This window comes from Coenobita brevimanus, chromosome 71 (assembly GCF_032717465.1).
Source record: "Coenobita brevimanus isolate Jiangsu-jjx chromosome 71, ASM3271746v2, whole genome shotgun sequence".
In the NCBI taxonomy this organism is placed as follows: Eukaryota; Metazoa; Arthropoda; class Malacostraca; order Decapoda; family Coenobitidae; genus Coenobita; species Coenobita brevimanus.
The window spans coordinates 5,371,025-5,387,066 of record NC_137024.1 but is presented as its reverse complement, the minus strand read 5'-3'; the positions used below and the strand labels follow the sequence as shown (position 1 = coordinate 5,387,066).

General features: G+C 41.2%; 2 protein-coding genes across 2 annotated transcripts in view; one reads left to right on the top strand and one right to left on the bottom strand.

The window, feature by feature from the left end:
* LOC145406681 (DBH-like monooxygenase protein 1) overlaps positions 1–16,042 on the bottom strand; it is a 588,166-nt gene that overhangs the window by 247,923 nt on the left and 324,201 nt on the right. The gene's annotated exons all lie outside the window — the stretch shown is intronic.
* Positions 1–16,042, top strand: part of LOC145406584 (DBH-like monooxygenase protein 1) — a 94,380-nt gene that overhangs the window by 68,757 nt on the left and 9,581 nt on the right. The window contains exons 8-9 of the mRNA XM_080277661.1: positions 995–1,149; positions 14,943–15,118. Of these exons, the coding sequence (XP_080133787.1) occupies positions 995–1,149; positions 14,943–15,118 (331 nt within the window). The remainder of the gene's footprint in view (positions 1–994; positions 1,150–14,942; positions 15,119–16,042) is intronic.

Here is a 16,042-nt window from a genome sequence, read left to right as displayed (position 1 = left end):
TATCTTCAACCAGTTTCGAGTTATAGCCCCCTGAATTCCCGTGACCGTAAGTTTGATCCTTCAATGTCACTTAAGGTCAAAGGCAATGGTTCCAATTAAAAACCCAAGTGGGACTTCCTCTATGCTGAAAACAGTAAATATCCATTCGCAAACAGTTTCATGTTATATTCCCCTGAATATCCGTGACCTTGAGTTTGACCTTTTAAGGTCACTCAGGATCAAAGGTCTTGGTGCCAAATGAAAGCCCATAGAGAAGTTACTGTATGTTGATACTAGTAAATACCTCTATCTCCAACCGGTGTCAAGTTATAGCCCTCTGAAAATCGGTGACCTTGATATTGATCTTTCAGGATCATTTGATTACATACAAAGTTCAATCACTTCCTTTTGGGACCAGTGTCCACATATCCTGAAAGTTTCATGTGATTTCACACAGCAGTTTTTCCGTAATGTTGCAAACAAAGAAAAAGAATCTCGACTAAAAACAATACCTCGTTGGACTCCGTCCAGGCGAAGTAATTAAGCTCCTACTGACAACCAGGGGGGAGGGGGTCCTGGGAAAGCCTCTGTGACTGTCCCAGAGGCTCCAGGGAGGCTTCAAAAAGTTACTTTCAAATTAGCCTGAAAGTATAGCAGTCAGTAACTAATTCGGTAACAAAGGTGTTTCTCAGCCGAACCATAGGAAGGTCTGGCAATAAATCGCTGAGGACGAGGAATTACAAAATCTCCTAGGCCAATGGAAATACACCTCAGGGAAAATAAATAACTGTGGAAGATATTTTATGAACTCTCTCAAGCCAACAAGAGGACAGTACAAGGGGTTAAAGCTTATACACCATCGCTACAGCAGTCTAAATCCAACTGTTACAGATTTAATTTTGAACAGAGAACACCTGTAATCTGGTGCATGGACTTTTAAAAATTTGTTTTTCCTTCCTCTGTTCTTCTTCTGAAAAATAAATAAATATATAACACATGTGACGTGTGTTCCTAGGGCGAGATGTTGTCAGAGAGGGTTGGTATTCCCATGGGTGACCTGCACGGGGGCTCCACCTACCTGCTGTTCGAGAGTCACTACGACAACTACATGCTCAAGCGGAGAATTACCGTGGACTGGGCCATGGACATCTACTACACAGACAAACTGAGGTACTTAATTCAGATATTCGGGAATCAGCTCATAAGTCACTGTGATTCAAGACCATGTTTGTAAAGTTCACTGATTTATATACTGTGCTAAACCACAGTCAAAATGAATGTTGTTACTCTTTCTCTACAGAGTATTGGAAATTTCACTATATTCGTTTATCTATTGCCGTGCTTTCTATTTCGTTTTCTATTGTTGGAGTGTAAAAGGTCAGAAACAAAGCTTAACCTAAATTTTTATCTCTTCTACTTATTTTGTGTTGCCTAATATTAACCTGAATTTTTACATCTTTAACTAATATTCCTAGGCTAAGAGAGGCTTGGTATACTTCTCTGTTCTCAGATTATCCTCACTGAGGGAGGAAGGTGATGGACGTGGCCCAAGGGTGTAGTATTTACAGTGGAGCAGTAGGCTAACATTTTTCCCTAACAAAAAGATCCTTATGGCAGCATCACACTGGGCCAAAAGTGGCTAATATGCAAGCAGCTTTTATGAGGCGAAATGGCTAGCAAAGCCAAGTTGCTGTCACATGCATGTGTTTTTGACAGCCGAAACGGCTAGCAGTGTCATCTGCCTTACTGCCTCGTGATTATTTGTAAACAAACCACCATGGCATCCCAACTCCCTTTTCCTCAGTTTCTGTAACTGATTACATACTTCAGCAACTCCAGAGCCACAAGGCAGTCTACTAGAAATTTCCTTGCCACAGGGTACATAATGAATACTGCCCACAATCTGCTTTCCATGTCACAAGAAAAAAATAGAAATGAATGAAAACCACAAGCATTAAATTGTATTTTCTTAACAATTTTAGTTAAAGTTTCTTTCAGTGATAACAGAATATTTTCTCATCAGTTTAAAAAATTAATATCAGCTCATTTGAGTTCTAATTGCACCAACAGGCTGTGAGCAAAAATTGTTATCCATTTCCCCTTGCAGGTAAAGTCTCACTCACCGAGGGTCATTTTGGCTAGCGGCTCACAAAACTGGCTCGCATGTTGGTCACTTTTGGCCTAGTGTGACGCCGCCTGTACTCTTAAGAAAACGATAAAAAAGGTCATCTTATTACAGCACGAACTTCACCCCAACCCTCAGCACTTGATGGGTATGTCTTACTGTTGGCTTGAGCAAAATTTTACAATAGAAATGGGCATCATTGGAAAACAAAGTGAAAAATTTTGATAGCATTTCTCTGGGCAGATTATCCCGTGATATTGTCTTTCTCCTGCAATTGATACTTAGGCGTGGGACTGAACTTTTTTTCGGGGGGAGGGGGGGGAGGGGGATGAAGTGAGGACAGACTTTGTATTCTTTAGACTCTTTACACCCTTTGGTCTTATGTTCCCTTTCCAGCTTGGTTTCAGCAACAACGTTCCCCGGAATATTAGGCTTCTTCTGAATGGCAAAATAAAGACTATCAACTAAATAATAATAATAATAATAATAATAATAATAATAATACCAATAATAATAATAATAATAATAATAATAATGAAAGTTAGAATTTTGTGTGACCGATAGCAAGGCGATGTCATGTGAAAGACTGTGGCCAGTAGAAAGACGGAGGAAATGAGCGTTTTGAGACATCGAAAAGAACGAGTTTTGCCCTAACGCAGGATGAAATTATATATATACAGTATATATATATATATATATATATATATATATATATATATATATATATATATATATATATATATATATATATATATGGAAGGTATTTGGAAGAATTATTATAGAGAAAGGAAAACACCATCCTGGTGAGTGACGATGGCTTTAAGAGTGGCAGAGGATGTGTTGATCAAATATATGCAGTGAGGCAGATAGTTGAGAAGGCTTGTGATAAGGACTATAAGTGTTTTGTGAATCAGGATAAGAACTTAATATAAGAATGTACTTTACTTGACAAGCTTTTCAAGTTTGGTAAACGTGGCATATTGATGTAAACATTTTTGAAACATTGGTTTTTAATATATATATATATATATATATATATATATATATATATATATATATATATATATATATATATATATATATATATATATATATATTTATATAAATTAGAAAAGGACTAATTTTTATGAAGATACGAGTATAACTTAAACGTGTGAGAGAAATTGATAGGAAAGAAGACGGCTCTCCCCAATGCATCCCACCGCCCAGTAATACAACCAGCAGGAAAATAGGTAGAAAAACACCATACAGGTACTTCTTAGATAGAATAACCATGGAAAAGTTATAGGAAGGGCATGAGAAGAAAAGCTGTGCACTACAGTATATAATCTCTTGACCTTAAATCTGAAAAAAAGGCATATACAATCGCAGGATGTTCGCATAACCAAGCAATCGTCTGTCTGTCGTCAGCATACATATCAGCTTGAAATTAAAAAACACCCACTTAGTTGTGGCCTTTTGTTTCGAAATATTTATCTACTCGAATATTAAATGTATCCACAGCTTTGCACAAACTGCTATTGTTGGTAGTTTATTCCAGTGCTCCAGCACGCGAATACTGTCATTTTTCCCTATATCAATGTTGCACAGTTTACCTTTTAATTTAATCCCATTATTTATAGAAAGAGAGAGGTGAAAAGATTAGTAAGAGAGAGTAGGAAGAGAGCGGATGAGGAATTTGGAAAGAACTTGAGTGTAAAGTGGAGGGACTGGAAAAAAATGTTTTGGAAAGAGGTGAAAAGAGTAAGACAGGGTGACAGTGAAGTTAGCAGGGGAGTGAAAGATAAAAATGGTAGATTACTAGTGGAGAAGGGAGAAAAAGTGAGCAGATAGAGAGAACACTTTAAGGAATTGTTGAACATAGAGGATGGAAGTAATGCGAGTATAAGTGGCTGGGGAATGGCTGGGAGAAGGAGGGAGGTGAGAAAACAGGAAGAAATCAGTGGGATAGAAATTGTGGAAGCAATGAAGAAAGTTAAATTGGGGAAAGCCTCAGGAATTGAGGGAGTGTGTGGTGAAATGCTGAAGCATGGGAGAGAGATAGTAGTAGAATGGATGTGGAAAATGTGCAGATTGGCCTGGGAGGAAGGTAGAGGCCCGGAGGATTGGAAGTCAGGTATAATTATTCCCTTGTACAAAGGAAAAGGGGAAAAAGAAGTGTGTAGTAATCACAGGGGCATTTGTCTTCTTGGTATAATAGGAAAAGTGTATGGTAGGATACTTACTGACAGAGTTAGGGAAAGAACAGAGGAATTAGTTGGAGAAGAACAGGGAGGCTTTAGGAAGGGAAGAGGTTGTGTAGATCAGATATTCATTCTTAGATCTTTAGTGGAAAAGTTTCTAGAGAAGGGAAAGAAGTTGTATGCTGCTTTCATGGATTTGGAGAAAGCATATGACAGGGTGGATAGACAAGGATTGTGGAAAGTATTAAAAATATATGGAGTAGATGGGAAGTTGTTGAATGCTGTGAAGGTATGTATGATGGTGCTAAGGCTGCAGTGCGTGTGGAATGTGAACTGAGTGAATTTTTCTCTTTGAAGGTTGGGTTGAAACAGGGATGTGTAATGTCTCCATGATTGTTCAATCTGCACATGGATGGGGTAATAAAAGAGATACAAGGTAGGGTAGTGGATGTTGGAGTGGTCCTGGTGAGAGAGGGTAGTGTTTGGACACTCCCTGTACTGTTGTTTGCAGATGATACTGTGTTGTTGAGTGAAGACGAAGGAGAGCTGCAAGGCTTGGTGGATGAGTTTAGGAGAGTGTGTAAGAAACGGAATCTAAAGGTGAATGTAGGGAAGAGTAAAGTGATGGTCTTTGAGAGAGGTGAAGTCAGTGAATGTACAGCGAGGTTGGATGGTGAGGAATTTGAAAATGTGAGTACATTTAAGTACTTGGGTAGTGCGATGAGTAAGGATGGAGGTTTGGAGGGTGAAGAGCTTGAAAGGGTACAGCAGGGAAGAAAGGTTGCTGGTTCCTTGAAAGTAGTGATAAGAAGCAGGGAAGTGAGCATAGAAGTGAAAAAGTTACTACATGACAGTATTGTGATACCAACTCTAACGTATGGAAGTGAAGCTTTGCCGTTGCTGGAAGGACACAAGTCAAGAGTGAGAGCAGTGGAAATGAGTTATTTAAGAGGAGCGTGTGGAGTCACATGGAGAGACAGGCTGACAAATGAGGATATAAAGGAGCGTTGTGGTGTGGATGTGGATGTGATAGGAAGCGTTAGAAGGAATACACTGAGGTTGTTTGGCCATGTGGAGAGGATGGAGGGTGAAAGACTGACGAAGAGAGTGTATGTGAGTGAGGTGGAGGGGGGAAGAGGGAGGGGGAGGCCAAGGATGAGATGGAGGGATGGGATGGAGGGGTATATGAGGGAGGGGTGTGTGAGTTGGGAGCGGGGCAGTGAAATGGCGGGGGACACGACGACGTGGAGGCAATTTGTTTGTGGCCACCCCGAACGGGATTGAGGCGTCTGGCAATAGATAGATAGATAGATTTATAGTCACAGTATTGTAATGTGTTTCAAACAGATTGTAATATCCTACGTCGCTGGATTTGTTAAGAATTATCATTCATCATCATCGTCATCATCCAGACCTCCTTTCCCATCCTTGGGCAGGGTGAGGAGTAGCACTGTCCAGACAGCCCAGTTTTCCCAATCCAATGGGGATTGTTTACATTCACTCACCATTCAAGCCCCCGGAATCCTGTCTCCATCTGATATGCCAAAAACATTCACCATGTACTATAGCTTCACATAAACGTATCCGATAGAGTCAGCCCGAACGCTGTCACGTTAAAGAGGGGTGCCAAATCTTTGATCATGCACTTCTCATTACCATATTCATCCAGCCAGCTCGATCTCTTGTCAGTCCCCTAGCCTCACCTACTTCCAAACCTCGCTTCCACACACATTCATTCACCATATCCCCTCACCATCTCCTTGGCCTACCTCGCCTCCTGCCTCCTTCAAATTCGCTCAGATATACCTTTTTCGCCACTCTATGTTACCCTGTCTCTGTCTCTTTTTAGGAACTAAAAAACAGAGGGGGGGGTCCCTAGTCCCCTCACCCCGCCCCTATTAGTCGCTTTTTACGACACGCAGGGAATACGGCAGCAGTATTTTTCCTAACATAACCTGGCCGCAGAGTAGTAGTACCACCCCATAGTGGGGCCAGATTGTGTCCCCCCAGCCACAGGGGACTAAGATGCGAGTGAATGTGTTTGAGTGGATGAGTAAATTGGGAGTGTGTCGTCCGGTCTCGGCTACCTCCCTTTCCTTGGGAGAAGCAGCCTAGGTATATAGATCGAAAGATTGTTACCCATTCTCTCCACATGACTATATCATCTCAGTACACTCTTCGATTCTGGTGTCCACAGACTTCCTTATTTCACATCTTTCGCGAATCACATTCTTTCGTATCATATCCACTCTCTGTACGTCACATTCATTCCTCAGCAGTCCCACCTCCACTGCTCTCACTCTTGACTTTTCATTTTCATGCCACACCATAGTCTCACATCCATATGTTAAAGCTGGCACTAACACTCCTTCATGTAAGCCTCGTGCATCTGCAACAGTCAAGCCTCTGTTTCTTATCAAGGCCTTCATTGCACAAGCAATTTTCCTTCCTTGTGTCACTTTACTTCCCACTTATTTTGCACATTTTCCTCTCTTTTCTTGTACCCAGGTACTTGAACTCTTTCACGAATTCCAGTCTCTCTCCATTCACAGTAACATCACACTGGAAGTCACCTTCTCTCTCAATAACCATCACTTTTACTCTTTCCTACATTTACTCTCAAGGCACGACGCTCACACACATCAGCAAAATTCTGCACTAGTCTGCCAAGTTCTTGTCCGGTACTTGCAAGCAGTTCTGCATCATCACCATACAACAAATTTGAGATATTCCATCCATCACTATTCATTACCAACGCCATCTCCCTCTCCATTCCTCGTGTTTTTACTTCTCTCATCACCCCATCCATATATATCTTGAATTACCATGGGGACATCACACAACCTCGTCGCACGCACACACCGATCGTGAACCATTCACCTTGATGCCTATTTACCCTTACAGTACACATGCTTCACTACCATCATAAAAACTCTTGACGGCACCTAGCAGCTTACCATCTACACCGTACATTCTCAAACCCTTCCACAATCATTCTCTGTCTACTTTGTCGTATGCTTTTTCCAGATTCATGAATGCCATAAACACCTTATAGTCCATCTCACAAGCCTTCTTCACTATCTGTCTCACTGCAAATATTTGATCCACACATCCTCTGCTACTTCTACAGCCACTCTGTTCATCACTCACCAGGACTTCTGATATCTCTTTTATTTTCTCTATAATAATTCTTCCATATACCTTCCTACCACATTCAGTGAACTTTTGCCACTGTAATTCTTACATTCAAATAGCTCACCTTTATCTTTTTACAGGGGTACAGTCACAGACTTTTTCCACTCTGCTGGCACAGTTTCATTCATCCATTCCTTCTTACATCTCTCCAACAAACACTTCATTCCGCCCTCTCCATTACACTTAATCATCTCTGCATACAGCTCATCAACCCCACCTGCTTTCCCATTTTTCAGCCGTTTCACAGCGTTCTTCACCTGGGCGAGCGTCACGTTTCCTATCATTGCATTCCTTCTCTGCACACCCCCAAAACCAATCATGTTTACAGCAGCTCTGATCTCTCTATTCCCATTCATCAGGCTTTCAAAATATTCTTTCCATCTGGTCCTTACTTCATCTCCATGGGTTAATAATCTACGACTTACATCCTTTATACTTTCACATTTCTTTCCGCTGTCATTTCTACATTTCCGCAACACTTTCCAGAATAACTTCCTGTTTTCATTGTAATTTGCATTCACTTTTCTTTCTAGATCATGATTTACCTCCTTCATTTTCCTCTTCACATGTCTCTTTACGTGCCTTTTGCTCTTACTATTTTCAGTTCTTATTTACTGTAACCACTCTAGCCACTTCTTCCTCTTTTCCTCCAATGCTCTCTAAACCTCTTCATCCCACCATACCTTACCTTTCTTCTTTGTTGTTACTCTTGCCACACCACACACCGCTTTAGCAGGCCTAACTAGGCAATCCCTATACGCATTCCACAGACTGTTCAGATCCATTTCATTCTAGTTCACTGATTCTAACTCTTTCCCTGCTTTGGTTCTGTATTCAATTGCCATTTCTTTGATCTTCTGCTTCTCGACTTTCAGTCTTTCTCCCTGACTACTCCTCTCTCTCCTGGTCCACCTCACTCCTCTCAGCTTGATCTTCCATGCCACAATCACATGATATGACAAACCTCTACATCGTCCTCTCACGGCCCTCGTATCAGCAACCATTCCCAGCATCGACCTCTCTACGAGCTCGTAATCAATCAGGCTCCTTTCAACACGATCCCCGTTCCCTCTACACCAGGTAAATTTATGTGCATCTTTGTGCTTGAAGTACGAGTTTCAAGTGCACAACCTCCTTTCCTGACACATATCCTTCAGTTGCTTCCCATTATCATTTGCTCCTGGCACCCCATTATAACCCATTATGTCATCCTCAGGACCTGTGCCTACTCTGTCATTCATATCTCCCATTACGATCACTTTATAGCTCCTGGGCATTTCTCCCACTGCTTTATCCAGCTCATCTCAAAACCTGTCTTTCTCTCACTCCTGTCATCACACAGTGCATACGCTACAATCACAGTCACTTTCACCTCAAACTTGAATCAACATACATACATCTAGAGCTGACACATTTGTAATCTCTCATTCCACTCTGCCACACTTCATTCATCAACAAAGCAACTCCATCCTTGCATCTTCATCGCCCATTCATGCCCGACCTCACACACTTTACACACACTATAGGAATTACAAATACTTGAAATAGGCGGTCCGCTGAATCGTCGCTTTTTTTTTTTCTTTCTTTCTTTTAGAAAAGACATTTAGTTTCTTTAAATGTTCTTCGTATGGGAGATTTCGCAGTGACGGTATCATTTTAATGGCTTTTCGCTGTAGTCATTCGAGTGTTTCTTCCTTATTATGGTTCGGATACGTTGTCGGTGTGGTCTAATTAATGATTATATCTGGTGTTTTGTTATGGATGTTCCGTGCAACAAAGCCGAACTGTTTGTTTGTCTTGTTACTTGCTGCAGTACACTGTTAAAACGTTTTCAGATCGTTAACTGGGATGGATTTAGACATTATTTTGCTGACATTCCGTGGTACTGTTTCTTCTGTAGTGATGTCTGTTCTACCCAGTCCCACATTAATGACTTAATACTAACTAGTATGGATTTATTCCTACCAGATCAACAGTTCACTAAAAGATCGAACTCTCCAAAGTGGTTTGATAGCAACTGTGCCAGAGCAACGATCCAAAAGTCATTAGCATATAACTCTTACTTAAAATAAAAAACATCTGAATCACTCTCTAAATATAAAATTTGCTAGAAATCATGCAAAAGCTGTAATAAATCTCGCTAAATCAAACTTTCGTCAAAATCAAGCATCAGAACTACTTAACAACCCTACTAACAATAGAAAATTCTGGTCGACTTTCAATTCTTTCAATAATAACTTTGACAAGTCATCATCCATTCCCCCACTAAAATCTTCAGATGGAATCAGTACAAATGACCCGTGTGGGAAAACAAATATCTTTGCCAGAACTTTTGCCAGAAATTCTACCATAGAAGATGTCAGCCACAACGTCCCAGTACAAGAACTTGACTCTCCCGAAATTGTTCCACTTAAAATACAGCCAAGATACGTAAAATCCATCCTAGATAATTTACCAACCAACAAAGCTCCAGGCCCAGAAGGAATTCCTCCAATTGTTTTGAAACATCTTTCCCCAGAACTTGCCTCTGTTCTAGCTAAATTATTCAGACTATTCATGGAAAGAAACCAATATCCACCCTATTCCAAAGAAAGGAAGTTCCTCTGACCCCTCTGATTACAGACCAATAGCTGTCGCATCTTCTCTTGGTAAAGTATTTGAAATTGTAATTAATAAGCACACAGTTAAACATCTTGAATCCAACAACTTAATTAGTGATAGACAATATGGTTTTCGCCAGGAAAGATCCACAATTGACATACTCATTCTCCTGACTCATACCATCCACCAATCAATCGACCAACATGGAGAAACTCATGCAGTAGCCCTCGATATTTCTAAAGCTTTCGACAGAGTGTGGCACCGCTCCCTGCTGTCCAAACTACCTTGCTATGGACTAAAGTCTTTTGTTCCTCTGCTTTCCTCATATCTCAGCGACAGAAAAATGAGAGTAAAAGTAGATGATGTATATTCCAATTTCCACTCAGTTAATGCCAGCGTGCCACAGGGGTCAGTTCTAGCGCCAACCCTGTTTCTTGCTCATATTAATGATCTCTTATCTGTCACCCACAATCCCATCCATTCATATGCAAATGACTCAACACTTCACAGTTCATTTACACTCAAATATCCATTTACAAAGTCTAATATCTTTAATGCCCAACTCAGTACAGCCATCTCCATAAATCAAGACTTATCTACGATCAATGAATGGGGACAAAACAACCTTGTCTCATTTAATGCTAGCAAAACCAAATATATAAAATTTACTAATAGACAGATATTGCCAGATTCATATATTACCTTCAGTGCTACTAAAATTCCCATCTCCAAAAGTATTGAAATTCTCGGTGTCTCATTTAACAATGCCCTCAGCTGGACCTCTCATGTTAGATCACTTGCTAAAACCGCCTCAAAGAAACTTGGATTATTGAACAGAGCCCGTAACTTCTTCACTGACGAGCCGTTAGCAATAATTTATAAGACTCATGTGCGCTCTCAGCTTAAATATTGCTCACTCTTGTGGAATGGATGTGAGATGTTGCATTAAAACAACTAGACAAATTCAGAACAAAGCTTTTGGAATTATTAATAACCCTGCTATTATAAATAAACTACCTTCCCTACAAGTAAGAAGGAATATTGCTCCCTTGCATTATTTTACAGATATTTTTATGGCAAATACTCAGGCGAAGTTGCATCCATTGTGCCACCTCTCCATGCCTTCCCTCGTGCTACACGGGCATCTGGTAGCACTCATGACTGGAATGTTACAGAGCCATATTGCAGAACTTCTATCAGAATTCTTTTATTCCCCGAACTGCATCTCTCTGGAACTCGCTTCCCCAGAATTGTTTCCCCCCAAACTTCAACCTCCAGCTGTTCAAGTCCAACTCTTCCAGATATATATTTTATGAATGGAGGACGCCAATAATCTGGTGTGTGGATTATTCTTTTATTCATTTGTTTTTCTTTCTTCTGTTCTGTTATTTAAAAAATCTATCTATCTATCTATTGCCAGACGCCTCAATCCCGTTTGAGGTGGCCACAAACAAATCGCCTCCAAGTCGCCCTGTCCCCCGCCATTTCACTGCCCTCCTCCCAGCTCACACCCCCCTCTCTCATATACCTCTCCACCCCATCCCTCCATCTCATCCTCGGCCTCCCCCTTCTTCTTCCCCCTCCACCTCACTCACATACATTCTCTTCGTCAGTCTTTCATCCTCCATCCTCTCCACATGGCCAAACCACCTCAGTGTGTTCCTCATAACGCTTCCTATCACATCCACATCCACACCACAACGCTCCTTTAGATCCTCATTCGTCAGCCTGTCTCTCCATGTGGCTGCACAGGCTCCTCTTCAATAACTCATTCCCACTGCTCTCACTCTTGACTTGTGTCCTTCCAACAACGTCCAAACTTCTCTTCCATACGTTAGAGTTGGTATCACAATACTGTCATGTAGTAACTTTTTCACTTCCATGTTCACTTCCCTGTTTCTTATCACTGCATTCAAAGAACCAGCAACCTTTCTTCCCTGCTGTACCCTTTCAAGCACTTCACCCTCCAAACCTCCATCCTTACTCATCACACTGCCCAAGTACTTAAACGTACTCACATTTTCCAATTCCTCACCATCCAACCTCGCTGTACATTCACTGACTTCACCTCACTCAAAGACCATCACTTTACTCTTCCCTACATTCACCTTTAGATTCCGTTTCTTACACACTCTCCCAAACTCATCCACCAAGACTTGCAGCTCCCCTTTGTCTTCACTCAACAACACATTAAATTTAAAAAATAACAATAATAATTCCTAGATCTTTTTCGTTCCTTACCACCGTCAGTGAGGTACCAAATATCCAGTACTCTTATGTTTTTGTTACCGAAGTACCTTACTTCCATTTAACTACATTAAATTTCATCTGCCTTTTTTCACTCTATTTTAATGAGTAGATTGTAAGAAGATTCAGTCAAAGGTCAAGATCACATGGCAAGGTCCACGTCAGCTGTTCTGATCCAACTGAGGACAGATTTGGTGGAAGTGTTGAGGATTAACCAAGGATGAAGATATTTTATTTATTAAAAAAAAAAAAAAGTCACAGAGAAAGATCAAACGCCCGACCCAATAACGCAGTTTTCATTCTATATGATCCAGATTTTGTCGAAAGATAAACGAGTTAACAAAGGCCGTGGTGAACTCCAACAATTTTTATTCAGTTTGGACCTCATTTGGTGCAAGAGTTAAAAGTCAGGCATGAATGGTGTAATTCAATTTGAGAACAATCAGTCAAAGGTCAAAGTCCCAGGGCAAAGTTAAATGACAGTCCCTTAGAGGCGTGGCTCAATCGGTAGAGACGTGGCCTGCCGTTCTAATGGACCCAGGTTCAAATCCCCGCTGGGGCAGGGAACAGTTTAAGGATTTGAATTTCATTAAATCAGGCTTTACTGATCTACCAGAAGACCCGCCGACATGTCGTAAAAATACCCCCGCTAATACCAACACACCAGTCCTGTATGAGACAGCCCTGGCATGTATTCAATATGGACGGTGGGTGTTAGCGCCGAAGTGGTGACATGAAGAGGTGTATGGTATGTAGGAGGACTGTTGGGCCTTGATAGCAGGCTGTGAAGCCTATGCCCAGAGTCGAACACATAAAAAAAAAAAAAAAAAAAAAAAAAACTGAGGGGGTGGGTGTTTCACTCCCTGTATGCTCCTTCATGTTCTAGTTTATTCTTTCCACTCTGTCTAGTAGTGCAGGATGTTTCTGAAGGCTGTCTAAATTCTTCATTTCATGGCCATCCCAGGTTTAATGAAACTGTCAAGTAGTAGTAAGAACACAATTTAAACGAAATGAGGGGGTTAATTTAAGTTACTTTGGCGTCTGTATTCATATGTCCATGTAATTATCCAAGCAGACAAAATAGATGGGACTCACTGTCTTGAGATGCCAGGTACATGCTTGCTAAGCTTCAGGCCAATCAGTCTAGAAATAGTCATGAGATCCCAGTATCAGGCGTTGGAGAGAACAAAAACACCAACACCAAGAAGAAGAGAGAGAGAGAGAAAGACAGAGAGAGAGAGAGAGAGAGAGGGAGAGAGAGCGAAAATCTTCCCTTTGGTATGTACAACTACTTCGGAAAACACTTAAACTTTACAGAGATTCTGTTTTTGTCATCTCCCCATTATGATGACGTACTCTTACTTTTACCAGGTCTGCCACTAGATGGCTTTATCCCCTCTGTATTGGGCTCAGTACCTGGTACGTTCCTGACTATTCACTGGTTGCTCTGGGTTCAGTAACCTGTTCTTTCTGACTGTTCATAGTACAGTTTGAAGTCTGGCAAGTCAAATTTGTGCACTGAGACTTGCCATTGTCTTCCTCTCTCATCACAGTTGAAGTGGCTGACAACTCTACCAGGCTACAGTTAAACAAAGGCAGTTGTTAAGAGAAGAAGAATATGTCTAATGGCTTCACTCACTTCACTAACAGCGTCATCAAAGTTTAGACAACAGTGAAATAGAGAAGCAGCTTCACAGAATAAGAGTTGTTGTGCTTAATGGTGATGAGAGTGACAAAGGAAGTAGACATCTTCCAAATAAAGACGAAAAAGTAGAAATATAATGACAGTGGTAGAATGCATAGGAAGTTTTGCTTTAACTCTGCCTAAAATTACCATCTTTCCATCTTGAATGCTGAGCTATAACAAGAGATCAAGACAAGAATATGGTGCTAGTTGCAGAAAGTGCCCCGGAAAGGATATTGAACTGCCGGAGGACGAAACGCTCCAACAGGTTAAGGTTTATGTACTGAAGTTTTGTTACCTTCAGGCAGAGAGTATAGTGTTGTCTTACTCTGAGAACAAACCACTTCCATGTACTGCTCAGAATATTTTGACAAAACAACGACAATATAATATACTAATAACATTTCTGTGGACTAATTTTTTGACAAATATTTGTTGTTGTAAGGCAGTGAAACACAGCCATAGCAAACTGAGATGAGGATAGTGAAATGGATGAGTATTGCCTCTTTGAGGGACAGGTTATACAGTGCAGGAATGAAGGAACAGTTTGGCATAAAGTGTATTAAAGATGCCATGCAAACAAGACAACCGAGGTTTTATGGATATGTAGAGAGAGAGGAAGAGGTTTGGTGGGTGATGAGCATTGTGGATAAGAATGGTGAAGGAAAAATGCCGAGGGGAAGACGTAAGACGACATGGTGTGAGGTCTTAGATAAAAACCTCTGGGTAACGGGGCTAACCGGAGGTGCAGCAAAGGACTGAGGAGTTTGGAGAGCAGCCATCCTTTGACCAATGCTTCATATGCTAGTATGACCAACGTCTTTAAATATGTACTGTAAATGTATTGTTACATGTTGTCGTTAATGTTCTTTCAGATTTTCTTTCAGTGTTATCAGCACTGGAAACCAATAACTGTTTGTGCCATCAGGCAGGAAGAGGCTGGTAACCTCGCCCTGGGTCATTCCATGCTATTCTCACTGACGGTGCCGCCCCGCACCCCCTTCTGGCGTACGGTGGGTCACTGTACCTCTGACTGCACCACACTAGCCATCCCAAGCCAGGGTGTCAACTTATTCAGCGTCTTCCTCCACGGGCATTACCTCGGTCAGATTTTACTTCACTCAGTTACAATATTCATTGCCTCCATGACTGTGCTTTAACATACAGTGGCTAATATTTCATGCTATACATTGGTGGGAAGAATTTACCTGCTCTTCTTTAGGCTACTGATTTTTCATGCAAAGGTTCTGTTATCTGAACTTTTTCACTTCATACCCATTATCTCCCCTAGAAATGAACAAATTATTCCATTAATTTCATTATACCTTCACTTTTTTTGGGGGGATGAAACTACTGGGCGACTGGAATGCCGGCACCAGAGTTCAAAAGTGAGGTTGTCTTAGCTAATCACAGAAATATGATAAGTTTAAGCAACAAAATGTGTAACTTTCCATGTCTCGGAGAATCAGTCCAGTGTCACTGATATCGAGTATCTATCGGTTCATATTACCAAAATAAGTGAAGCAGATTGAGACACTAACCTCCTATACTTGTAGTGCTCGTCCAAATGTTTACAGGGCAGGACAGAGGCTCAGAATCTCCACACTCAGACGAAAAAGGAACCACATATTGTAAATAAGTTCATACGAGTATATGGATCATCTCAGGATATCATCATTCTCTCCTCTAATATTTTAAATCACCATTAACCTCTAAGTGCCGGGTGACGGTAACATCTGATGCGAAATCGCTGGATCAGGGGCACCGGGGGACGGCTATAACTGCATGTTTTCATGCCACAGTTTGAAGAGACCACCACTTGATCTCGTCACCAAAGGGTGGGGATCATCTCCCAGCACCCGAGGCATGCGTACCTCAGTCGTCTCTTTAGCTCTGCCGGGTGTAGGACTATGTTTTTCTTAAGTCTCTCATCCAATTCCATCCCTGCCTTATGTGGACCCTTGCCTCATCTACCCCCGCCAAGCCTCTTTTCAGGGTTACTAGGAAAGGGCTAAGTGATAATACCAT